Consider the following 25,516-nt stretch of genomic DNA (forward strand, 5'->3'; position numbering starts at 1 on the left):
AGCAACATCAAAATTATTATATTCCATGCAGTGGCACTGTGACATCAAGTAAAATTTAAGAATTGTGAAATTATAAGCTGGCGGAAACTTAATGATGACATCTATATCTTTTCTAATGCCAAAAGTAAAACAAGTGATGGATCAAATTTCATCAGCAGTAATTTCCACAGAAGCATCTCCCATCCGTAAACTGGTGGAACCTGTTCAGAGTTGGCTCTGTCCATAAGATGGATCGTGCACTTCAAAGCACTAATGTACATAGGATCGCGAGCATCCTTGTCCAACAAACAACATGCGACCATCCAAGGACTTCAATGCACTCCAGGTGTCCTCAATCTTGCTGACATCGTTCTTGATCACTGGCTTATCCATCATCTGATACACCTTGAACCAGTGGCATAGCTAGAATTTCAGCTTTGGGTGGTCTAACTTAACTTAATTTTATTCTAACACTATATGTAACGTGCCAATATATAAATATATAATTTACCGGATGTATATAATAAAATCAAATCTATATACAGAGTTTTTGCTATTTATCCATACATAATGTGAAACGGAGGGAGTACAATGGACTTGCCACTTGTCACCAGGACATGAGTGGCAAATAAAGTGGAGATACAATATCTCTACCATAATCTCATTATTCACAAATTAAGCAAATATTAAATCAAACATATAATCTCATTATTCACCAATCAAGACAATATTAAATCAAACATGGGATCTCCTAAGACAGCTAACAACCAATGGCCTTTTCTCATAAAGATCGCCTTTTTTGTTAAACAGAATTTCAGGCAGTCATAGTGGAGACTAATTCTATTTTCTATACGGCCATCAGTTGCCGAAAAATTATTGCTCACCACATCACGGATGATTTGACACATGGGTGAACAGAATGTAGAGTCAATATTAATGTACAATGGACTTGCCACTTGTCATTAGAACAAGAGTGGCAAATAAAGTGGAGATATAATATCTCTACCATAATATCATCATTCACCAATCAAGAGAATATTAAATCAAACATGTAGTCTCATTATTCACCAATCAGGACAATATTTAATCAAACATGATATCTCGCAAGCTAAGACAGCTAACACCGATGGCCTTTTCTGACGGGGTTCTGCATAGGTTCCACGTATGTCAGGTCAACACCTGGCATGGAAAACGGACTGGTGACCAAGATTATGATATCATTAAACCTGGTCCGGATTAGCGGAAAGCGAGCGGTTTTACACATCAGATTAGTCCCACCCCGCACCCATTCACAAGTCCGAGCCCATCACCTGGTGGGTCACCATCCATGTTCCTAAACCATGCATGAATCTGGCAGGGAAACAGTTTTCTAAGTTTGTTTAAGATTCTGAATGATTCTAAACGCAAGGTTGTGGCCCACAGGTACAACTGAAACGCACACTGCCAATTCGGAGCCACAGCTAAAAGGGAGATCCATCTTAAGCCGAAAGGCTCAGCATAATGAGGATTCTTTTGTTCTGCTTTGATCAGCAGTGTAGTATTAAGGGTATACTAGTAAACTACTGGAAACAGCTCCAAGATTTAAATAGAGAAACCGAGTAGCTAATCAAGGAGGCAAGCAGCAAGCATGGCGTTATTGCCCTTATGAAGCAGCCAAAAATGCCAGATCGTCAACTTCTCAAGCCATGGACGCGAACAAGGATATACGTAGATGAAAAAAAGAGACTTTTTATAGAGAAGATCTAATCATCTATTAGTAAAGGTAATTTAGAAATTAAGGGATCAGAGGAAGAAATAAAAATGAAGAGATAGAATTAGAAAGATAGTCCAAGTAATATAATCCTATTGTCATTAATATTTAATATTTTATTCCTATAATACTCTTATACTACCTGTGCTACTGCTGAACTTTTTAGCAGTATACAATTAATATGAGCAGTTAGATGTTTGTATACTAGTCCTTTTCGAATACCAGTGTAGACCAGTATAATGCACCATAAAAATCCTCAGAAAAAGTTTCATTAGCGTATTAGCAGGACTGAAGATATGAAAGCACTTGCGCATTTCCTTCTTAATCTAATTGCACGAACACGTAATGGCGAGAACACAGCAGAGAGCATCTTTTTATTTCTGTTACTGGTCTATTCCATATTTAGGGCCCCTTTGGTAGGGCTCCAGATTCTGATTCTCCGGATTCGGATCCTGATCCTCATGAGGAGCTGATTCTCCTGATTCTCCTGAAGAATCAGAATCACTGTGAAAAAACGTTTGGCTGGCGAACAGATTCTTGTACTGATTTGATGAGAATGTTTATATTACCTTTTGTTATATCTACTATTCGCAACTATTACATAAAGAACTGAGATAATATAAATTTAGGAATAAAATAATATAATTAAGAACTTAGAGTCATCCAAAACACAATTAAAATAGAATCATCCAAAATACCATTGAGATACAATAATCCAAAATACAATGCAAAGCAGAGCTCTCCAAAATACACAAGTCATGACTACAATACGAGACCATTCACCTTCCCTCCCATATTGCCTTAGCTAGATCGTCACGAAACATATTCATGTTTCTACTACTAGATGCTGTGGTGGATGTGTCTGATGCATTTTGAGGCATATGTCTCCTATAGCGGGTAGGAATTGTAGGCACATAATCAGGATCTCGATCACACCTTTGGAATTCCTCATCAAATTCATCATTCTCACGAATGAAGTTGTGGAGACACATTGTAGCAGCTATAATCATCATTTGTTTATCTAGTGGATATGTCGGCATCTTCAAAAGAATTCTCCATTTCATCTTCCATACACCAAAGGTGCGCTCCACAACATTACGAAGACTTGAATGCAAGTGGTTGAACCTCTCTTGCTCTCCATTGGGTGGAGCCCCGTTCCTCCATTCTGGAACATGATATCTCTGGTCTTTGTATGGAGCTAAATAACCATCTCTATTTGGGTAACCGGCGTCGACAACATAATACTTCCCTATGTCATAGACGATAAAAATTGAGTGTTAAAACAACAAATAATCGTTAAAATAATATGTAACACACTAGACCGTTGAAGCGTACCTAAAGGAGGATGTGGGAAGATATCTGCATCATTTTCAATTGCATGGTATAACACTGTAGTATCATGCATAGAACCAGGTTGACCAATCGATGCATATATGAAACGCATGTCGAAATCAACAACTCCCATCACATTTTGAGTGGTCTTTCCAGATCTTCCCATATATCTAATAAAGTCTTTCTTAGGTGGTGTGGCAGATATATGAGTGCCATCGATTGCTCCAATGCAATCTTTGAAGTGAGGCCACATTCTTTGATCATTGGTAATTCTACTATGAACTGTTCGAAAATTAGGATCCTTAGGTTGTATATACTTCTTAGACATTGCCACCATGCAATTCAACACCTCCGTAAATTTGCGACTAATAGTCTCACGAGAATGTTTGAAATCTTTCTTGACACCAGTGTTGGACCAACCATGAGCACAAATCACAAGGAACAAGCCAAGAGATTCTATAGATGACATATGAATAGAGGAAGTCAAGCCAAAATCACTAACCAATTCATCATGCAACTTGTAGAATAACCGTGGCATCATTCTGAAAATGTCATAACATTCCTCTGGATCATTCAGAGCATCCATCACCCAAGCCAACCCAGAATATGTTGGAGTTTTACGCTCTTTTTTGTCAATATAAGATGCATAGTACCAAGATAAAAATGATGCAGCAACATGGATAGTGTTTTGGTTCTCTCTTATTGCCTCCACGACTCTCAAATCATAATCTTCCGAGTCACTTGAGTCTCTTTCACTCTCAGGAGAAGACATCTGTACATTAGATACACAAAAGAAATAAGATAATCATGATTTTACTACAACATGAATAACCATTAATGAAACAAAAGTACACCAGGAAATTGGTCGAAAACAAGTCATGTGTTCATATGAAAATGGTACAATCACACCAGGAAATTGGTAGAAAACAAGTCATGTGTTCATGTGAAAATGGTACAACCACACCGGAAAATTGGCAAAGGTACAGAGGAATATGCAAAGTGCATGCTCTCACACTACATGGATGTCGCCGGCGACGGAGAACTGCAGCCTGGACGACCGGACGGCGGACGGCGGACGTGGGGGCGGGCTGCAGAGCTAACCCTAGGCCGGGAGCTCCATGTCTTGCGCGTGAGAGCTCGATGGGTTCTGTGTCGAGCCTGGGAGGGTGTCCGTGAGGGGAGAGAAGGGGGGGCACGGGAGTTTTGTCCAGTGGCATTTGCGGGTAAATTCGCCCGAACTTGGTGGGGAGGTCCATCCTTGGTTGGTTGAGAATCTGTTTAGGCCGCGCGAGGAGCCAGTTTTTTTGGATTCTCCGATCCTTTCGTAAAATGAGGAATCCGAATCGGTGATCCTGGCCAGAATCCATTCCGGAAAACACCTGTTTGGTAGGGCTCCTCGGATTCTCGTGGAGAATCCGGAGCTGGGAGCCCTACCAAAGGGGCCCTTAGCATCGGATTCATCACAACCACATCTTTTGCTCCTGTGATTCCTAACAGCATTATCCACAGAAACGTGACTCAAATATGCGTGAAAGGCAGACATCAGACATGTGCCGGAACCAAATGCATACCGGTAGTTTGGTCTGAAGTATGAACAAACCACCACGTGTTTGTTTTACTTTCCTCTCCACCCTCCACGAAACCATTTCCCACAATGGGAAAACTAAAAGAATCAGTTCTGCACTACGTGTCATAAACTATTTAGAGTTCGTCATTATAAGTAGCAAAGCCTCCATGCTCTCCCATCAGCACCTTTTAAAGCCAACCATAAGCATGTCATCAACTACCTCAACAACAACTTGTACAAATTAAAGCGACATAGGGAGTGCAGTAGGAAGGCAAAGCATCGGTAGCTCCTCATTAGCTGGGTTGAAAGCTCCAAGTGTTCTGCTCGTGCCCATTCCTTCAGTCAAGAAAGCAGGCCTTGCCTTTGTTCTGATGAGGCGATGGTGAGTATGCAGCATTATGTGCTGATTCGGTTACACCACATTGTTCCCTGGAATAAAGTTGCCTTTTTGGTGGCTTCACCTTATAAAAAGTCCCGTATGTGGTTCGGACTCCGAACACTAGCAGGCATCGAGTTCTCACAGGCAGGCAAAGAGAAACTCCCAGCATCCAAGCAGAACTGCAGATAGAGCTGCTCCGAGCAATGGAGAGTTTTGCCCAGGAGCATGTCATCGGAATTCCTTTGGCTTCGTTTGCATATGCCCAGGAGGAAACGCAAGGAAAACCTTCCTGTTCTGCCTTGATCCATAAGAAGAGTAAGAATCTCACAGCTGCTTCCTCAGTTCTCCCTTGGCAACAACTTTACTTTGTAAATCAATACTGATTTTTCATCCCTTCTATGATACAGATAAGAAGAGTTCCTTCATTTATCGGATGAGCAAATTGAGCCAGAAAACAGATAGCTACATGCAAGGGTTCAAAGAACACTGTAAGAATCCAACCAGTCTCCTTTTTTTAAGATGAAAGTTGTGTTATGTTAAATATTTAAAAGTTCTCATCACTGATAAATCTTTTTTCTTTGCAGTAACCCTGGGACCAAAATTTTCAGAAACTATCAAAGGGAAGGTAAGCTTCGGAGCAAAGGTTCTACAAGCTGGCAGCATTGATAAAGTCTTCAGGGAATACTTTGTAGTCGAGAAAGATGAGAAATTATTGAAGGCTTTCCAGTGTTATCTATCAACCACAGCTGGTCCAATAGCTGGAATGCTTTTCATCTCAACTGAGAAGATAGCATTCCATAGTGATAGGCCTCTGAGTTTAGCGTGTTCCAAAGGAGGCAAGACAAGGGTACCCTACAAGGTAATTGAAGCAAAATCTTCATTGCAATAGCCAATAGAGTTCAAAGATATTTGCATGTACACATGAAGTTAAAGCTAATGAAATTTCTACTTTCTGCAGGTGTTGATCCCCACAAAAAGGATAAAGAGTGCTTCAGTGAGAGAAAATATGTACAATCCTGACGAGAAGTATATTGATGTAGTTACTGTTGATGGCTTTGATTTTTGGTTTATGGGTTTTATTAGCTACGAGAAGTCATTCAGATATCTTCAGAATGTAATTTCGGAATTGAGATGATACGCGTGGTTCTATAGTCTGAAACATACTGCATACCATGCTGACATGGTATATGTATATGTACATGAAACACATAGAATTGATCAATCAAATTGAATTGAAAGCAAATTTTTCCAGTGATGTCCTTGAAGGATATATCATTTTCAAATACACATTTTCTATGAGAACACCAAGGGAGGACCATACTAAATATATTTATTCATATAAATATAAACAAGGCTGTTTATGTACAGAAGTTAGTATTGTGCCCTTTCCTCATGCAGGATGAGATTTCAGGCAACCACAGCGGACTCCTATTCTATACTGTCATCAGTAGTAGACAAATGATTACTAATCGCCTAGACATCTTGCCCAACACATCACAATTCATTTGATATGGATTAATAGAATGCAAAGATAACTTAGCTTGACTTGCCACATGTTAGACCAAAAATGACAAGTGTAGATACAATACTCTTAAGATAATATTCATTATAAACCACTCATGAATATTACAACTAAAATAGGGATATCGCAAGACATCTCATACCAATGTCTTTATCGAGCAGGATCACCTTTCTGACAGAGTTCTGCATAAGGTCCACGTATGCCAGGTCAATACCTGGCATGGAAAATGGAGTTGAAATCTGGAACAAAGCACGATTATGCTATGCTGGAATTAAGTCAAGATTAGCAGAAAGCAACTAATTTTACACATCAGACTAGTCCCATTCCACATCATTTACAAGTCCGAACCCATCACCTTGGCCACCATGTTCTTGAACCATGAATCTGGCAACGCAATGTTTTTGTAAGTTTGTTTAAGATCCTGAATGATTCTACTAAAACACAAGGTTGTGCCCACAAGTGAAAAAGCACACCGCCAATGTGGAGCCACAACTGAAAAGAAGTCTTATGCTGAAAGGCTCAGAATAACAGTATTCTTTTGTCAACTTAATCAGCAGTATAGTAGGTCATTCAAAAATTGAAATGGTATTTAGTGCATTAGCAGAAATGAAAATGTTAAAGCATTTCTGCATTTCTTTCCCCTAGTGTCAGTAAATACAGTTTGATTCTGATTTATGAACATAATTAAGCAAGCACGTGATGGTGAGTACACAACAGAAGCAACTTTCAGTTTATGTTAATCTTCTGTTCCATTAATAGCACTAGATTTATCAAAGCCACATCTTCATCAGACAAATGCCATCGATCTTGTTATGTAAACTTGACATGTGCACACTTTTATAGACCGGTCAAGATTCCTAACAATGTTCTCCACAAAAACCTGATTCAAATATACATGAAAGTAAGACATGTACATGAATCAAATGTGTACGTGTAGTTTGGGTCGAACCAGCCACTTTGTTTTACTTTCCTCTCCATTCTCCATGAACCCATTTCCTAAAACGGAAAAAGAATCAGTTCTGTTCTACGTGTCATAAAATATTAGAGTTCATCATCAGCAAAGCCTTCATGCTCTCCCGTCCACACCTATAAAGCCCACTATAAGCCGATCATTGACTTGTGGTAAGCAATACAAAGTGCAGTAGGAAATGAAAGCATCGGTAATCTCCAGCTCCTGATCAGCTGGGTTGAAAGCTCGTTTTTTTGCCTGTGCCCGCTATTTTAGTCAAGAAAGGAAGCCTTTCTGGTCCTGATGAGGCAACGGTGAGTATGCAGCACAAAGTGCTGATCCATTTACACCATCTGACACAGGCATTTGATGGAAAAGGTAACGGAATGTCATATAGGGAACAAAAGTTACATCTAATGTCAAATAGGGGAGACTGAAATTTTGAAGGTCAAGAAAGGAATTACTTATTTTTACCAGTGTTAAATAAGGAATTTTCTCAAAGACTTGCCACATGTCAGATCAAGAGTGACAAAGTGCGGATCAAATATCTCTAACATAACACAGTTATAAATATCACAAATTTTGAAACTAAACAAAGGATGCCACAAGACAGCTAATACCAGTGGCTTTATCGAGCAAGATCACTTTTTCCAGGGGTTCTGTATAGGTTCCATAATCCACGTATGTCAGGTCACCACCTGGCATGGAAAATGGAGCGCAGACCTGGAACAAAGCAAGATTATGATATCTTTAAGTCCATATTTGCAGAAAGTGACTAGTTTACATATCAGATTAGTCCATTCCACATCATTCACAAGTCCGAGCCCATCACCTGGGCCACCATGTTCTTGAACCATGAATCTGGCAGGGAAATGTTTGTCTAAGATTCTAAATTATTTGTACCTCTTATTTGTAAGGACAATGCTGAGGCCCGCAGGTGCAAGCGAAAAGGCACACTAATGTGGAGCCACAGCTAAAGATCTTAAGCCAAAAGTCTCAGCATAATATTATTTATTTTGTTTTGTGTTAATCGGCAGGTATTAAGGGATACTAATTACTAAATTATTGCAAAAATCTTCAAAATCTTTAATGAAAGAAAGTCATGAGGTAATGAGGCAGGGATGGCGTCATTGATGCCAGATACTAAACTTCTTATATCATGGGTGAACAAGCTATACTTAACTCAATGAAAACATTAAAGCATTTGTGCACATCCTTCCTCCCGGTGTCAGTAAGTATGTTTTGATTCTAAACTTAATTACACAAATATGTGAGAGTGAGTACACAGAACAAAACATCTTTTAGTTTCTGTTACTCTTCTGTTCCATACTAAGCGTCAGATTCATGATAAGCACATCTTCAACACACAGGTGGCATCAATCTTGTCAGCTAAACTTACCATGTGCACACTTTTCTAGATTGTTCGAGATTCCAAACATTCTTCACAACAACATGGCTCAAGTATGTGTGAAAGGGAGACGTACATGAACCAAGTATATACCAGTAGTTCGGCTTCAGGTTTGAACCAACCACGTGTATGTTTCACTTTCCTCTCCACTCTCCATGAACCTATTTCCTGAAATGGGAAGAAGAATCAGTTATGCGCAACGTGTCATTGGCTAATTAGAGTTCATTATATTATCTAAATAGCAAAACCTATATGTGCTCCCGTCAGAACCTAATAAAATCAACTAAAAGCTTGTCATCAACACCTCATGGTAAGCAATAGAAAGAGTAGGAAAGGAAAGCATGGGTAACTCTCCATCTGTTCTGCTCATGCCCATTTCTTTAGTCAAGAAAGCAGGCCTTGCTTTTGTTCCTGATGAGACGATGGTGAGTATGCAGCATAAAGTGCTGATTCAGTTACACCACATTGTCCCCTGGAATAAAGTTGCCTTTTCAGTAGCTTCACCATATAAATGCACACATATGGCTCAGACACTGAGCGCTAGCAGGCATCAAATTCGCACAGGCAAAAACCAAATACCAGCATCCAAGCAGAAGTGCAGATAGAGCTGCTCCAAACAATGGAAAGTTTTGCCCAGGAGCATGTCATTGGAATTCCTTTGGCTTCGTTTGCATATGCCCAAGAGGAAATGCAAGGAAAACCTTCCTGTTCTTCCTTGATTCATAAAAAGAGTAAGAATCTCACAACCTGCTTCCCCAGTTCTCCCTCTCCCTCTGCAATAACTTTACGCTGTATGCCCATACTGATTTGATATTCTTTGCATGATACAGATAAGAAGAGTTCCTTCATTTATCGGATGAGCAAATTGAGCCAGAAAAAAGATAACTACATGCAAGGGTTCAAAGAACACTGTAAGACTTCAACCATTGTCCTTTTTTCGCAAATGAAAGTTGTGTTATATTGATAAAATAAATTCTCATCACTGGTACAATCTTTTTTCTTTGCAGTATATCTGGGACCAAAAATTTCAGAAACTATCAAAGGGAAACTAAGCTTCGGTGCAAAGGTTCTCCAAGCTGGTGGTATTGACAAGGTCTTCAGAGAATACTTTGCAGTCGAGAAAGATGAGAAACTAGTGAAAGCATTCCAATGCTATCTTTCAACCACAGCAGGTCCAATAGCTGGAATGCTTTTCATCTCAACTGAGAAAATTGCTTTCCATAGTGATAGGCCTTTGAACTTAGCATCTCCCAAAGGAGGCAGTACAAGGGTGCCTTACAAGGTAATTGAAGCAAAGTCTCAATATACAGTAGTTCATCAGATAGAAAATGCAACGCAAAGATATTTGGACATACTCAAAGTTAAGCTAATAAAATTTGTACCTTCCGCAGGTGTTGATCCCCACAAAGAGGATAAAGAGTGCTTCAGTGCGGGAAAATTTATACAATCCAGATGAGAAGTATATTGATGTAGTTACTGATGATGGTTTTGATTTTTGGTTCATGGGTTTTGTCAGCTACGAGAAGTCATTCAAATATCTTCAGCGTGTAATTCAGGAGCTGAGATGATACGAGTAGTTCTTTAATCTGAAACATACTACATACCATGTTGATATGGTATATGTACATTGAACACATAGCGTTGATCAATCATTTGATTGGAAAGCAAAGTTTTCCAATGATGTCTTTGAAGGATTCAGTATTGTCAAATACACTGATCAATCATATCGAATGAACTGATTGATCAGATCCTGTCGACACCCCTTTTTTTGTAACCAAGAGGTTATCTTAGAGAGGCTCAGCTCTCAACAGAAGCTTTCATTTGAAAACTATAACCGGAAAGGGATTATGCTGAACTAAAGGTCTCACCCAAAGTAAATGTATGCATACAGTTCTTCTAATTCTTCTAACTAAGAGAAGAAGAGCTACTTTCCTCACATTGATTGGCTAGATCCATTATTGTAATTTGGCATCCTTTTCTTGTTCTTTGGTTGTTCTTCCTGTACAGTTTTCTCATCTTGTATTTGTAGCCAGTAGGGGCGCCCCTCCATTTTTCTAAAAAATAAAATTCATTCTTATGTGAAATTCTTAAATCTATAGCCGTCACAAACTAGTCTATGCTCCATTTGCATGTGATAGCGGATTATCATGTTCCATGCACCTCTTTCCTTTTATGTTATTTATTTATTTTTCTGTGGTACATCAGATGTGTGATGGGTTGTAGTATTTTCTGGGATTCAGTAGATTAAGGGGTATTAGGCATTCAAACATAAAAACAGAACAGAAGGGTCAAAAACTGTTAATGAGTGTAAGAAAGTGGCAGTGTAAGGAGTTAGAAGGTAATAGCCAATGCTCTCCACATTGTAGCTAAATGTTGACAGGTGCACAGAAAATGTGTTGACTAAATCTCAGATTTTTAAGTGAAAAAAAACCTCGTTTGCACAGCAGATAAGTCTCTTAAATGACTTGCTAGCTATTCTAACAGCTCCCTTTGATGTTTAACTAAATTCATCTCAGGTTTAAATAACATTGACAAAGTTCAAGGTGCAGTAGTATACAATTGAATACCACTTTTCTACTGAAGTTAATAAAGTATTTCACCATTGCATATTTATGATCCTGATGACCAGATGATGACTCTGTGACAAAGTGCTGACTTGCAAGATGATGACACTGCAGGAGAAAGTGCTGAGTTAGTTATACTACTTTATTCTATCAAACAAAGCCACTTCTGAATTTTTAGGCTGTCTCACCTTATTTTAATGGGCAGGAGTAGGGATCATTTCTTACAAGGAAAGGAACCTTTCACAGAAATATAGCCAGGTATCAACCAGGAAAGTGGTACATGCAGTAAAAAGCAGAGGGATCAAGTTTTTTCTTTCTTGTAAAATACCCATGTGTAACTTTCACTAGTTGGAGTACTGGACCACTGAAAACATGGCTTCGTGAAAATTGATCCCAAAAGTGTAAACTTAGAGAGGATAATGCTGGTATAAAGCCACAGGCAAATATTATAACACGAAGCAACTTTTCTGTATGAAATTGTATAAATCATATAACGATACCAACCAAGTCTTCTTTTTCCATTCAAGAGCATGAAAAGAAGTTTTAAGCAACCAGTTTGAAGCCTTTTATCGCTTAACAAAAAAAAGGAACACCTCTGCAATTAACATGCCGTTACCAGATTTCCATGTTCTGGCAAAAAGTTTAGTCGATAATTAAGAGGAAGGATACAGAAGGAAATATACCTATTCATGAGTGAAACGATGATAGGGCCCCAATATTATCATCTTTACACAACAGTTAACTCAAAATCACAAATATGATTATCACACTGCAGATGACTTAACGATTTCTTTTATAGGAAAGCATAGTATACCAATTAATCTAAGCTGCATATTCCTTTGAATGTTTTCTTGTTAGGTTCTTCTACCTAACAGAAAGGATACACAGCACAAGAGCAGTTTTGAGGAGCACAGTTTTCATGTGAAAACAATTGTTAGGGTAAGAGGCAAACAGAAGAATTGTGCCTCTCCCTTCAGTTCCCTAATATAATATTGAATACTCATAAGGAAGGTCATTTAAACTTCATTTCCTATTTTACATCCTTAAGAAAAAAGAAAAGCCTGCATGAAACATAAAATGGCATGAAATAGATGAAGACTGAATACCTGACGTTCGGTGTGCCTCGAAATATTGGCATATCTTAGGAGAATGAAACACTTCAAATGATGACTCTTTTTAATTAACTTGGCATTGAATCTTTCATTTACTAAGCACTGGCAAGCAACTCACTGTTTATTGCAATAGAGTCGCACCTTTTCCTTTTTCTAAATAATGTTTTAATTACATTTTGTCTGAAACATCAAAATTGTTATATCTGTTAACTGTACACTCACATGCAGTGGGCCAGTGGCACTGTGACATCAAGTAAAGTTTAAGCATTGTGAAACGATCAGCTGGCAGCAATGTAACAATGCCATCTGTATCCTTTCTAATGCCAACAGATATGATGGATCATGCATACAAGTTAATCACCAGTAATCTCCACAGGAACACCTCCCTTTCACAAAATGGTGGAACCTGGAATTATCTCTAACGATAATATCCCTGCTTTCTACCTTAGATATGAACTTCAACGCAGAATGGCAGTCTGCACAGATCCGCAAATTCTTCTTCACAATGATTGGTTTTGTAGGTGGCATGCTTATCAAAGCAAAAGCCACAGCAATCCTCTCACTGTGATAGCGCAGAAGCCTCTCCTTTGCACTATCTTCTAGGTTAAGTGGCAAGGAGATTGTGTCCGGGACATAACCTTCCTCCTTTATCCTCTCCGAGAGTTCCTCAAGCTTTTTATATATCTGCTCCTGCTGTGGGTGTGACCAATCCTCAGATCCAAAAACATGTGTTTGCTTGTTAGCATCAACCCAGCTAAAACCGGGCAGCTTCTTAATCCTACTATCCCTCATCAACTTCCTGACTGCCTTCACATCCTCCCATTGGCCCAATGATGCATATATCCCAGAAAGGGATACATGAATACCAGTGTTATCTGGCTCAAGCTTCATAAGATTTTGCGCAGCAATCTCTCCCAGCTCCTTGTTTCCTCGCATCCTACAAGCTCCAAGCAAGGAGCACCAACCATGTGCATTGGGTTTGACAGGCATCTCACTTATGAACTTTTCTGCTTCGTCTAGTCTCCCAGCTCGACCATACATATCAATGATACATGAAAAGTGCTCCTCTTTAGGTTCAATACCATGTTCATCCTTCATGGAGTAAAAATATTTTAGTCCTTCGTCCACTAATCCAGCATGACTGCATGCTGCCAGCAGGCTGACAAACGTAATGTGATTTGGCCTGATACCACTTGAGTTCATCCTGTCAAAAGCTTGGATTGCTTCCCAACCATGACCATGCTGTGCATATACATTAATCACTGCATTCCAGGCAATCTCAGTGTGGTATCCAATCTCATTAAATAACTGAACGGACAAACTTATGAGGCCACATTTTCCATACATATCCACAAGGGTGGAAGCAACAAAAGAGTCACCGATCCAACTTGTCTTGATCACTTGAGCATGCAGCTGAGTACCTTGTTCAAGCAGAGCTTGCATGGCACAGCCCTTGATCATGCTCGAGAAAGTGAATTCATTGGGCACAATACCTTGCCTCCGCAGTTCAGTATATGTCTCAAGGGCCTCCTCAACACGATTGGTTTCAATATAACCATCGATCAGTGAGGTGCTGGACACAACATTCCAACCTCCAGGGTCAATCTTCACCACACGAGAGGCATTCTCCAAATCCCCAGACTTAGCATACATGTCCAGTAGCGCATTCCTCACAACAGTCTCCAATCCAAACCCTGCCTTAACTATACAACAATGCAGGCTACGACCAAGCCATCCATCCTTGAGCCCTCCTGATGCACTCAATGCACTGCAGAAGACATGCTGGTCAGCTCCAACCAGTCCCTCACATTTCATATCCCGGAAAGACAGTACAGCTGCCTGGAGACTCCCGTTCTTGGCATAGCCGTCAATCATGGCAGTCCAGGCGACAGCATCCTTGTGCGGCATTTGGTCAAACACCCTGCACGCCTCACGAAGGAGACCGCACTTGGAGTACATGTCCGCGAGGTTGCTCGCGACGAAGAGCTCGGTGTCGAAGCCGAGCCTGACGCCGACGCAGTGCAGCTGCGCGCCGGGGCGCGGGGCCGCCAGGCCGGCCGCGGCGCGCGCGGCGCTGGAGAGCACGAACTGCGTGGGCGCGACGTCCGCGCGGCGCATGGCGGCGAAGGCCCCGAGCGCGTCGCGGTGCATGGAGTTCTGGGCGAGCCCCGAGACGAGCGTGGTCCAGGAGAATAGGTTGGGGCGGGGCACGGCACCGAACACGCGGACGGCGGAGGCGGCGTCGGCGCAGTGGAAGTACATGGTGATGAGGTGGTTGGCGAGGAAGGTCGACGCGGCGGCCGCGCCGGAGAGCAAGAGGTGCGCATGGAGCGCGCGGCCGCGGCGGAGGTCACCGCTGCGGCCGCACGACTGGAGGAGCGAGGCGGCGGCGGCGGCGTCCGGCGGGCGCGTATTCTGGCCCCGGAGCTTTCCCATGCGTGGTCGGGCCGGACCGGCAGTCAGAGACGAGAGACCCCGCGTGTACTTTTACTCCAGCTGTTAACTGCCGTGTGCAGGGTTTTTTCTTTTACGCCTCTTCGGAAAAATCGCAAACTTGCACACGTTAACAGGTTTCATATTTCGGTATAGCGTTTAGATTCTATTAAGGCTTAGAGCCGGGGCCCGTTGTCAGTCAGTCAAACATGAGTTTGCTTAGGCAAAGTTGGGATGCTAGGAATAGGATCGTGCATGTCATTGTTTATTTAGCTCAATGTAGGGACTTTTTCCATAGAAGAGTGATACACATTAACTCAATTTGAAAGTACATACTTTATTATAATCTTGCTATGAACAATACATTACGTATGCTTTTCAAAATAGTGTCAAATCAAACCATACATTGTATTTTGAAATGGAACGTGTTTATTAATTTACACAGGCCACAGATGATTGATTACACCGTGCCCAGAAGCCAGATTCAAAACGGCTAATCTACAACGTGGAGAAAGTAATAGAGCATGAGAATAGCGGAGCAGTGAGCAACCTCGCAATCTTCCCTTCAACAACTATTTCAGCAAGTAATTACATCACAACTTAGTGGTCCTTGACCTCTCAAAGGAAGCCCTCGTGGAAAAAGAAACTATACAACTCGCCCTCCACGGATCACAAATCCAGCCCAACACGCTGGACTTTCACAACACCCGTACAATAGAAACTCTAGGCCGTTAGGAACCGCGCCGGCGCATCTACACATCGCATTCATGCATAAATTCACGAAAACTTGGAGGTGTTTAACCTACCCCACCATTTCCGCTTCACGGAGTTGGGCGATGACTCGTTGCCATTCCCAAGTTTGTTCAGGATCACCTTCGTCTCCCTGATGCGGCTGCCGAAGTCCTTCTTCCATGAGTCAAAATTCTGCTTCAGCCTACGGAGCTCCATGTCTGGGTTCAGGCTGGCATCCGCTTGCCCGGACTTGACCTCAACTATGAACGTGGCGTCATCAGCAAAGACCTGGCTCCGCTGCTCGAATTCTTCCGCTAGGCGGTTGATGACGCTAAGGCCTGCATTCATTTCCCGCCCGGCGGTGAGTGGCACCAGCTGAGACCCACTTCCAACATGGTTCCCATTGATCTCCCAGCTCTGATCAACCGATGAGTCCGACATCCTAGGGGTCTCGTCGAGAGCAAGGCTCTTCTTCGCTACTGAAAGGCTTGATTGCAATGACCGCATTTGCTTCTGCCACATTTCCTCCATAGCTTTCATTTTCTGCTCATACTCTAACCATCGGTTTTCATATTGCTGAAGCCGCTGATGAAGCATCTCATTCTCTTCATCCTTCTCTCGAACTGTGGCCTCAGCTTTTAATATCCGCCTCTGTAACTCAGCAAGGACTGATGCCTTGATCAAAATTTGGTCACCCTCTGCCTCCTGAAACAATAATAATAATGCAAACATTCATGCGGTTCTGAATTAAATGAGATGGATCAATAGCAACACTACAGAGCATATGACTGCCAGCAGCACAATATAAGGCACCCATTTGCCATACCTGTTTTGATTCAAACTCTCTTAACACGTTTATCAGATCAATATTGCCGTTACATCTTCGAACAAGATCACCACGAATACCTGCATATCAGGAATATAGGAAGAAACAGCAACAGTGTGTCAGATTACCACTTCCCTTTGATGAACTTATATAGAATAGGAGGATCGAGCCTACATACCAGACTGTATTACCACTGAGGCCCTCCGGATATTTGTGAAATACCTTCTTGCAAGCCAACATCTCACATTTCTCTGCAGAATAGTTGCTGCCCTATGTTTCCTCAACAGAGACGAATAAACGTAACGCGCATTCTCGCCACGAATGACTGCAAGTAAGAGTGGATCCGATCCATACAGTAAACTTAAGAGGAAAATGCACCAAAAATAACAAAAAGTAAAATATGCAATATGTAAAATGGGAGAATTACATGATTGAAGAGCCAAAACTCCTCTTATTCGTTCTCTCGCATGATGCCGTGCTTGATGTCCTCTGAAACAGCTTTGCACCCTTAAAATACCATGCAGAGTACGATTCCGAGTATCTTCAAGTTTGCCGATCTTCAGTTCACAAAATCAAAACGAAACAGTAACACAAGATTATTTTAACTAAACGCTTTATGTAAAAGGTAATGCATTCATATATACATAAGACATGTACCGATGGCAACATGTGCTCTGAATCAAGTACAAGACATGGTTTGTAAACATGTACTGAAGAAAACAGCTTTACTTTCTAATGTAGTCAATATACCAGCAAATTGGATAAATAGAACCACTGACCTGACCAGTTCGGAAAAATAATTTTGTGTAGCCAACTTGGTACATCTCAGGCAAAATGTTGAACTGATGAAGAATTGCAACTGAAACACTGAGTGGGTCTTGAGATGCAACATCCTCAAGAAGAAGAAAGCCATACCTAATCAAAATCAAGCATTAACTTTTAAACAAGTTGGCAGAAATTTAATGCAGCTGTTAAGAGATTCCACTTACCGCCGAGCAAACTTCTGATGAGTCATTCTAGTTGGATATCCAGATCTTGAAATCCGGACAACCTCAAGAACTCCACAGCATTTTAGTTGTTGAAGCACAAGACCTTGCTCGTAAATTGCAGGAAGTTGTAGATTATTTGGTTTAATGCAGCGAATAAAGTGTGGTGTTGTACTTTCCAGTCTCTGCATAAGTTGGAACAGTTGTCCCTACAAAAATTGCACATGTATGGTCAATTAAGAATTGTTCTTTCATTCAAGAACTAGCAAAGAGGATATTCTTGCGAGTACAAAAATCCGCACCTTAAACTTCATAGCAACACTTAGCTTTTGAGAATCAGCAGCACTGGATCTATATGGAACGGATATAGAATTATCCGATTGAGCTAGCATCTTAGATGCAAACATTTGTGGCAGAGAAGATTTGCATTTGGCAAGGAGCTGTATGGAGTCCATGTGCAACAAATCTCTATTTTTCTCCAGAAAACCCGAAGTGTCATAAGCCACCTGATTATCAGGAATCAGAACTAACGTTGACAAATGGTAAAACAGAGATTGAAGAAAACATATATTCTAAAGTCTAAACAGCATATTTTCAGTAGTATACCTCTCCTGCGTAGTGACGGACAGCGAATGCCTTGCCTCTTTCTCCTCTGAAGCAAGAGTTCGAGTCAAGATGTTGCTTAAGCTTGTTTGCAAAAGTAAGATCTGTGGCATTGGGGAAAGTTGATTCCTCATCCAGCAGAGACAATAACCCCAGTGGTTTCTGTATTAAAAACATTAGACAGAAAGCACATATATGTTACTATATATGGTTTCAGGTCAAGTTTGAAAGATATACAAAGCAAGGCAAGTTGGGACGTTATCCTTTACCAAGTTTTCAGATGATAATAGAAAATATGTGTACGAAATCATGAAGCGTGATAAGAAAAAAGCCATAAACACTATGGATTGTCTAAATGTTATTGGATTATTTAGAATCCATGGAATATTAACCCAATCTCTTCCCTGGATAAGAAACATAGAATCCAATGGCTCTAAGCATAACCTTGTTTTATCAATTATCATCATGGTTTGATAAACCAGCAACTCCTTTTACTTGTAAAATATTGGTCAGGTCTACAAATGTCAATCCACAAAAATTTTCACAAAGCTCTGTAGAACCAACACCAATTGACATCTAACAATGAAAATATCTAAATAGTCGCGTATTCTGGAAGTCATAGACTTAGCTTTCAGCCCTTTGGACACATTTTACCAAATTTTCATTTTGACTAGTATTATTTTAATCAGACAAATCTTTACTTTGGACACAATGTTGGAAGACTAGGTACAGCAAAGTTCAAGTCTTCTTCTGACATTAACATATTTTTCAGCCAGAAGAATGCAGACAAGGCAAAGAGAATACGTCTCCGTTTTCCTCATCAATAATGGACTAGCATCCTAGTAGGCAGTAGCACTCAGCTTTGCCTATTGTCAAATAAAGTAGGAAAACATTTTTCTCCTAAGGGAGTATTGTAGATTTTTTTTTTCCCAGAATAAGAATTTGTACATGAGAACCAAGCATCCATAGAGCCCCCTTTGATGGAATGCCCACCTGGGTTAGAACCCTTTGAATCTGGTTTCAAGTGATCCAGGACGACCACGTTTCGGTACTCTCACCTAAACAAATTCAAAGCCTGGGAATATCTCCCCTGTGGTCGAGGGGAAATAAAAGAAATTGCTACTTAATGACTTTCCAGAATTTGTGGGCTAATACAATCATTTGCAAGGGACAATGAGTGAAAAGAATGCAGTGGCTCATACTTTCTCAAATAGATTCAAACAGTCTTGATTGTCCTCAAAATCAACCTTTGCCCAGTCAATGCCATCCTCAACATATTCCTGTTCACAGAAATAATTTGTTTCTTTGAGAAATGTTTGACGGTATTTTTCAGAAAAAAAAATGACAGAATGAGAAACATTTCAAGTTCACCACTTTCCACTTAGATAACGGAATTCTAGAACCATGAATCACTACGCAGACTTAATAGGAATATAGGATGGACATTACATTACAGGAAAGAAAACATAGCTAAGCATCGTAAAGTTGATAACAGAATTGTGACTTGACACCATAGACTTTCCAAGCTAAAACATAAAAAGTAACTCACCTCTTGTTCAAGCTTAAACAAATGACGATTGAAATGTTGTTGTAGCCTCTCATTGGCATAATTGATGCAGAACTGTTCAAAACTGTTCTTCTGCAAATCCAATCATGTCATATGAGTAACCATTTACATGTTAATATATGATGACTTTAGTTCAAAAGGAAGTACATTACATCAAATGATTCAAAGCCATAGATATCAAGAATACTGATTGATCTCCCAGTTCGACGCTTGCCAACTGAGAGAGACTTATTAATTTGTTCTACAAGCCACTCAAACAAACTGGCATAGACTGATTTGGCCAGTGCGTCTCTTGTGTCAGTAGCCTGAAATAAAAGGGGTGCATGCATCAGATATGCAAATTCATTGGTACTTTCAATAACTATGGTTGTTATCTTGCCATTAGTTGAGAAACAACTAACCTGGGCAAGCGTAAGCTTCTGGACAATGTTTTCATTATTGACTTTCATGTGGCGCTTTGACAAAGCCAAATTGAGATCTTCAATACTGCAGCCAAGAAGCTCTGCAACTGTTTTGGAAGCTGCAATTGCAGGACACCTTTGTTAATAAATATAGTAGCGACGTGTAGTGATACAAAATGCTAGTTTGTGTTCAAACTTTTAAAACAGCATTAAGCAGATTCCTTGAAACCAAGAGGTAAGTTTTATGCACATGCACTCTGTCACAGGAAAGCTTATACTGTCAAAGATAAGACAATCCTGATCATATGTCAACAGTTCCATGTTGAGGCTAGACCAGGCCAAACATATGGACTCTAACAGACCATCATTGCCAAACTTGTGGCTACCATTTTTTTACCTAGTAAATAATCTCAGTAGGTCTTCAATCTTCATCATAACAGACTAGTAAAAAAAATACTTGGCCACAGGGAGAACACATCCCCCTGGAGGCTTTGCCTTAAGAAAGGGGTACCAAACCCTTTGCGACGGTATTCACAGGACCTGCAAGCACCTGGTTCAAGCTTCGGTGGGCGGCCTCTCAACTGGAGGCTCCACCAACCAAGCTATCGTTCAGTTCCTGATCATAACAGATAATCAGGATAGCTTTTAAGCACAGGACACGGGACCTCATAGCTCTAGACTACAGTACAAAGTTCCATACACCAGCCATTTGTCCATTTCCCCAAAAATCTTGACCTTCTAAGGGAAATTGAGCATTAAAAACATAGTCGATTCCACAATAGTTAAAAACATTATTTTGTAGGGTGTACACCAGCACATAGCTAAGCTCAGTTGGTAGGAGGTGTGGGTGTACACCGCCACCACCTAGGTTCGAATCCTCTTCGGGGCGCATTTGGGTACCTATTTCTTCTTATTTACGATGCCACCTAGTTCGTCCTAGGTTAGTGCTTTTGCTTTTAAGCATCTGAATAAAGATTTGTGGAAAGGAGCAACTTCAAACCTCAGGATCCAAACCGCTAATAAAAAAAAGGTAGACCAGAGTCAACAGAATCCAATAAAAGGTATTATTCAAAATGTTGCTAGCATTGCTATGTACTAAAAACAGAAACTAAAGCAAACTTCCTGAGATGAATATTAGGAAAATGACGGCCAACAAAATTAGTACAATGAGGGGCAAAATTGAAACACTAAACTATTGAGCGAAGATCAAAGGTCTTAGTTTACCTTCATCTACAATGATTTCAACATGATTTTCATTATCAATTACAGTGAACGAGACATCCCCAAGCCAAAGGACCGCAGAGACCATTGCAAAAACATTCTCTTGGTCTTCTTTGCTGATATGGACAATGTTCATAGCTTCCTAAAACAGAAAGAAGTCAGCAAACGCAAAAGGAGGAAAGAGCAAACAGAATAAAGGTCTTGTTCCATGTAATGAGGTATAGAAAACAACATACCGTCACAGTTCGAAACATTTGGGCATCATCCACACCAGCAATTGAATAGCAACAGCTCTGCTTAAGATATTTGTACTCATCCACCTTTTTCAAATTCAACTTATCTGTATATGAAATTTATATGATTAAATCCTGGCTTGTGCAGAGGAAAAGAGAGCAGTATGGAGTTGTCATTGAGAATATGAAGGCATCAATTTCTAGCCCTTTCTAGTATAGAACAAGTTGGAATGTGTTAAAGGATATAATCAGATGTCATCACCTTAATTGTGTCTAGATGTATCGATAGATTATGTACCTTTAAGAGACGCAGGTGCACCAGCACATAGCTGATAAAATATATGGTAGGATCGCTCACCAACAGCACATTGTACAACTCTGGACTGTCATGGTGAAAATATGCAACATTAGACTATTTATTGTGAAATGCTACAGTTGTTGCTTTTTTTAAGGACAACCATGAGATTAGAGGTTACCTTCTCAAGTAAAACTGTCCATGCAACAGATAATCAGAAAAAATCAGTAACCATAGTTAGAAATTTAATATGCAAAAGCTAATGATATTGAAAAGAGGACTTAGTGGATCTGCATACATGTTTGAATCATGGCACCACATATTCTTCCAGTTGTACTGAAATGAATTTCGATAAGCTTTCCCTGCAATTGAGAATAAGGATTAGTCTTTGTTCCAAACTGCAGTATAGTGATACATACAAGAATAAAACTTACAAAACGACTTGAGTTATCATTTCTCAATGTCTTTGCATTCCCAAAAGCCTCGAGTATTGGATTGGTCTGTAAAATTTCATACTCAATGCCACTTCCACCTCCAAGAGAAGCCAGGTACTGCATAGCAATTTTCGCAGTTTCTGTTTTTCCCGCTCCACTCTCACCACTGTATCAAAAGAAGAAAAATGGCATCATCTATTCACATTATTGATAACGGTGCTATTAGAATATTAATGGAGTCAATTTCTCAAATGGCCTCAACAAAACTAACTTAAAGAAAAATTTAACTTGTTCGATGAAGCCATAGGAATTTCTCCATCAGTGAGGCAACTGGCAAAAGTAAAATAAACTTGGATGGACAGATTTATTCAATTCAGCTGATGAGAAACTAATACAAATGGAATCGCAGCATCCTTGAAAAAGAATATTTTCTGAGGCTTGACTATATATTACCATCACTTACCATCAAAGTTCATGGCTTTAATACACTAATAATACTTCAAGGTGAAAAAAAGAAAGCTAACCCACCTTATAATTATAGACTGGTTAACTTCATCTGAAAAATGAATAGAACACTTAGTTAGGCACAATGTAGATGTAGAAACAAGATTTGATGCATCAACATTTGTGGACTGACCTCGTTTCATTTCACGAAGAGCTGCATCTGCTATTGCATAAACATGTGGGTTGTCCATTGTTTTATTTCTATATGCATCAATGTACTCAGTACCATATAGTGAAACTTTCTTGAAAGGGTTGACAGCCACCAAAACTGGGCCTGCTTTAGTCTATAATATAATAAATATCAATAATAAAGCCATTAATCCAACCCCATAAAAAAGGCAACATTCACATCAGTTCTTACATAAATCATGTCTTGGGAGTATCTGTACTGCAAATTGTACAGTACTGATGGTTCACTTAGATAACTTAGCTGCATAAGATCATCCACTCCATCAAGAATTTCAGGATTTGCAGGTTGAAGACTCTCTGTTTTTAACCTCAGGACCTTAGAATTAGAAGAATGGGGTCAAATGGTCGTGCTTCCAAGCGATAAGAGTATATCTTAGAAAAAAATCTGAAACTTACTTTTCCTTCAGAAACCTTTAGGACGGACTCGTCACCAGAGGTTGTAAGGACAGTGCATAATGCCCAATCACCATTCGGAAGCTGACAAAAAACTCTATGCTTCTGCAACACGAATAGCGTCGAATTTGAATTGGCATTGTACTCCAAGTCCAAGTTGTTAAAAGAGACATAAGTACGGAAACTAGGGGCTATGTTTCATGTACAATATCAGCAGGTGAATGTTCAAACAGGCATGCCTGAATTTTGAAATCATATAGACAGAGAGGCTAATTAACTGGCTGAAATCTAAATAACCAACCCAGATGCTTCTCTTAGTTTTAACATGCTACAGTTACCAAGGTTTTTCTTACTAGACTCTACTAGGAAACAAAGGTTTTGAACTCTTTGACAGATGGAAAGTAAAAGGTTGCTTCGGACTAAATTGTAAAACGACCTGGTCACAACTCACAAGTCACAACAAAAGTTCAAAGAAGATACATCACTTCCCCATGTCACATTTATGCAATTGAAATTGCTAGGAGAAAGGTTTATGACAGATTGTGGTGCACTAACAACCTAGAAGGATAGCACTAAAGAAATCAAATTCAGATCTAAAAGTAAAAAAAAAACAAATTACCAAAACTCTCGTGTCAACTCAACTGTAGCATCTTACTTAGCAAATGCTATGCAAAAAACAACCTAAAGCACACAAATGCCACACCTTTGCATGTGCCCCAAAAATGGTAATAATAGGCATAGCTCATCCTAGTGCTTGGTTTCACATAATACTGGAAGACTACCACTCATAGCAGATCAGCATTTCATTTGCATGGTTTTACCAAATTAATTTCCCAAATGTCTGGAGCTCCCAAGTCCCAACCTGTTGGTCACATTCCGAAAGGTTCATGAATGAAAAGGAAGAACAGCTCACCTTCTTAGCGCCGTACGAGCTGGTGTCACCCCACCTGGCATCGCCTTGGGTGGGGCTCGTAGCTGCCGTGGGCGACAGCCGCCTCGGCGTTGCCGCGGCTGCGGAATCTACCTCCTCGCCGCCTCCACCCATCTCCCCCACCTCCTCCTCCTCAGCTGTTGCCGCCTTGGAGCTGTACGGCGAGTCCGCGTCGTCCCCCTCCAACCGCACCACCTCCCCTTCCTTCTCCTCCTTCTCCGCCTCCGCGGCGGCAGCTCGGCGGCCGCCGCCGTTCGCCGCAGGGGCGCCGCCTGACCCGTTCGCCGCTGCCGAGTACCTGTAGTCGAGCGGCATGGACCGCGCCGGCTGCAGCTTGCTGGGCCCGTTGCGCGCCCGCAGCGCCGTGGACTTCCGCACGGACACCGACGCCATCGCCTCGCCGGCCGGCCGGCAGGCACAGCGACCGGAATCACCTCACGGGCCGCAGCGAAACCGCGGCTCCCCGCGGGATCTCCGCCCCGGCCGCCTCAAATCGGCCCCCAGACACCTCCGCCCGACGCGAATCCACGCTCGCGCCTAGCAAAACACCTCCCAAAAACAGGCCAGGAAAAAACCCACAGAAAAAACTGCCGATCTCGCGGGCAGACCCACCCGGCCGCGCCACCCGAGAAATGGCGAGCGCGGCGCCGCTAGCCCGACCCCTCCGGCACGCGAATCGCGCGGCCGCGGCTCACCGCCTCCTCCAGCTCCCGTCGCGAACGCTTCCCCTCTGCCTGTCTCTGTCGCTGGAAGAGAGAGAGAAAGAGAGGGAAGGAAGGAAGCAGCGGGCTGGGTCGGGAGAAATAATAATAATTTAATAATGGAATTAAGGTGGCCTGCGAATTTCGTGGGGGGGTTGGGTTTAAAAATGTTTAAATTTAAATGGGGGCAGCAGTGGGTGGAGGGCTGCCTCGCTATCGCATCGGGAAGGTTTTGAATCCGCCACATGGCGCACGTAATTCGGCTGCTCTGCTCCGTCAGATCCAGAAAAAAGCGAGTGGGAGCAGCAGCACCAGTCACGAGCGGTTGGCTAACGGCCGCCGGGTTCCGCGTTAACGGCGCTAACGGCCATAGTGCGCGCCCGCCCGTGCTGCCGCAACGTGCACTGAAAATGGCAGGATTGCCCCGGGAGTTTTCCAAATTTGCAAAATGTTGCGATCTGGGGGACTTTGAGAGTTTCTTTTTTGATTTTCTCGGCAAAATGCT

The 25,516-nt window shown here is 41.2% G+C and overlaps 5 protein-coding genes and 1 long non-coding RNA gene across 6 annotated transcripts; 2 read left to right on the forward strand and 4 right to left on the reverse strand.

The window, feature by feature from the left end:
• Positions 1 to 2,374: 2,374 nt before the first annotated feature.
• LOC112876575 lies at positions 2,375 to 3,914 on the reverse strand. The gene is made up of 2 exons (XM_025940713.1): positions 3,065 to 3,914; positions 2,375 to 2,978 (listed from the first exon to the last, which is right to left on the reverse strand). Exons 1-2 carry the CDS (start codon positions 3,831 to 3,833, stop codon positions 2,509 to 2,511), a joined length of 1,239 nt encoding a protein of 412 aa, XP_025796498.1. The 5' UTR covers positions 3,834 to 3,914; the 3' UTR covers positions 2,375 to 2,508.
• Positions 3,915 to 4,700: 786 nt separating this feature from the next.
• LOC112876598 (putative GEM-like protein 8) lies at positions 4,701 to 6,250 on the forward strand. The gene is made up of 4 exons (XM_025940739.1): positions 4,701 to 5,322; positions 5,415 to 5,495; positions 5,592 to 5,866; positions 5,966 to 6,250. The coding sequence occupies exons 1-4, from the start codon at positions 5,211 to 5,213 to the stop codon at positions 6,140 to 6,142; spliced, it is 645 nt and encodes a 214-aa protein (XP_025796524.1). The 5' UTR covers positions 4,701 to 5,210; the 3' UTR covers positions 6,143 to 6,250.
• A 191-nt stretch (positions 6,251 to 6,441) lies between these two features.
• Positions 6,442 to 9,044, reverse strand: LOC112878039. The gene is made up of 3 exons (XR_003225628.1): positions 8,963 to 9,044; positions 7,616 to 8,201; positions 6,442 to 7,525 (listed from the first exon to the last, which is right to left on the reverse strand). It is a non-coding gene; the product is annotated as an uncharacterized LOC112878039 (long non-coding RNA).
• Positions 9,045 to 9,227: 183 nt separating this feature from the next.
• LOC112878038 (putative GEM-like protein 8) lies at positions 9,228 to 11,621 on the forward strand. Its single transcript, XM_025942431.1, has 4 exons — positions 9,228 to 9,617; positions 9,717 to 9,797; positions 9,894 to 10,168; positions 10,278 to 11,621. The coding sequence occupies exons 1-4, from the start codon at positions 9,506 to 9,508 to the stop codon at positions 10,452 to 10,454; spliced, it is 645 nt and encodes a 214-aa protein (XP_025798216.1). The 5' UTR covers positions 9,228 to 9,505; the 3' UTR covers positions 10,455 to 11,621.
• Positions 11,622 to 12,806: 1,185 nt separating this feature from the next.
• On the reverse strand, positions 12,807 to 15,035 carry LOC112878037 (putative pentatricopeptide repeat-containing protein At5g52630). Its single transcript, XM_025942430.1, has one exon. It carries the CDS (start codon positions 14,996 to 14,998, stop codon positions 12,920 to 12,922), a length of 2,079 nt encoding a protein of 692 aa, XP_025798215.1. The 5' UTR covers positions 14,999 to 15,035; the 3' UTR covers positions 12,807 to 12,919.
• Positions 15,036 to 15,526: 491 nt separating this feature from the next.
• On the reverse strand, positions 15,527 to 25,080 carry LOC112874231 (myosin-1-like). The gene is made up of 23 exons (XM_025937438.1): positions 24,293 to 25,080; positions 23,383 to 23,484; positions 23,159 to 23,302; positions 22,931 to 23,081; positions 22,822 to 22,849; positions 22,294 to 22,459; positions 22,158 to 22,221; positions 22,041 to 22,054; positions 21,863 to 21,947; positions 21,568 to 21,671; positions 21,335 to 21,473; positions 20,111 to 20,229; positions 19,862 to 20,014; positions 19,692 to 19,781; positions 19,345 to 19,422; positions 18,146 to 18,304; positions 17,842 to 18,045; positions 17,543 to 17,748; positions 17,333 to 17,468; positions 16,981 to 17,110; positions 16,732 to 16,878; positions 16,554 to 16,633; positions 15,527 to 16,432 (listed from the first exon to the last, which is right to left on the reverse strand). Exons 1-23 carry the CDS (start codon positions 24,701 to 24,703, stop codon positions 15,773 to 15,775), a joined length of 3,570 nt encoding a protein of 1,189 aa, XP_025793223.1. The 5' UTR covers positions 24,704 to 25,080; the 3' UTR covers positions 15,527 to 15,772.
• Between the last annotated feature and the right edge of the window lie 436 nt (positions 25,081 to 25,516).

Source organism: Panicum hallii, chromosome 9 (genome assembly GCF_002211085.1).
Source record: "Panicum hallii strain FIL2 chromosome 9, PHallii_v3.1, whole genome shotgun sequence".
Lineage (NCBI taxonomy): Eukaryota > Viridiplantae > Streptophyta > Magnoliopsida > Poales > Poaceae > Panicum > Panicum hallii.

What these genes read in the sequence shown, in the direction of transcription:
- LOC112874231 (XM_025937438.1), bottom strand. Translation starts at nt 24,703, where the DNA reads ATGGCGTCGGTGTCCGTGCGGAAGTCCACGGCGCTGCGGGCGCGCAAC. An exon ending in TGAAATCATTGTAGATGAAG is followed by an intron (nt 20,230 to 21,334) that starts GTAAACTAAGAC and finishes CTGCAATTGCAG; the next exon opens with CTTCCAAAACAGTTGCAGAG. An exon ending in CATCAGAAGTTTGCTCGGCG is followed by an intron (nt 17,469 to 17,542) that starts GTAAGTGGAATC and finishes GATTTTGATTAG; the next exon opens with GTATGGCTTTCTTCTTCTTG.
- LOC112878038 (XM_025942431.1), top strand. Translation starts at nt 9,506, where the DNA reads ATGGAAAGTTTTGCCCAGGAGCATGTCATTGGAATTCCTTTGGCTTCG. An exon ending in GCAAGGGTTCAAAGAACACT is followed by an intron (nt 9,798 to 9,893) that starts GTAAGACTTCAA and finishes TTTTCTTTGCAG; the next exon opens with TATATCTGGGACCAAAAATT. An exon ending in GTACAAGGGTGCCTTACAAG is followed by an intron (nt 10,169 to 10,277) that starts GTAATTGAAGCA and finishes TACCTTCCGCAG; the next exon opens with GTGTTGATCCCCACAAAGAG.
- LOC112876575 (XM_025940713.1), bottom strand. Translation starts at nt 3,833, where the DNA reads ATGTCTTCTCCTGAGAGTGAAAGAGACTCAAGTGACTCGGAAGATTAT. An exon ending in CTTCCCACATCCTCCTTTAG is followed by an intron (nt 2,979 to 3,064) that starts GTACGCTTCAAC and finishes TCTATGACATAG; the next exon opens with GGAAGTATTATGTTGTCGAC.
- LOC112876598 (XM_025940739.1), top strand. Translation starts at nt 5,211, where the DNA reads ATGGAGAGTTTTGCCCAGGAGCATGTCATCGGAATTCCTTTGGCTTCG. An exon ending in GCAAGGGTTCAAAGAACACT is followed by an intron (nt 5,496 to 5,591) that starts GTAAGAATCCAA and finishes TTTTCTTTGCAG; the next exon opens with TAACCCTGGGACCAAAATTT. An exon ending in AGACAAGGGTACCCTACAAG is followed by an intron (nt 5,867 to 5,965) that starts GTAATTGAAGCA and finishes TACTTTCTGCAG; the next exon opens with GTGTTGATCCCCACAAAAAG.
- LOC112878037 (XM_025942430.1), bottom strand. Translation starts at nt 14,998, where the DNA reads ATGGGAAAGCTCCGGGGCCAGAATACGCGCCCGCCGGACGCCGCCGCC.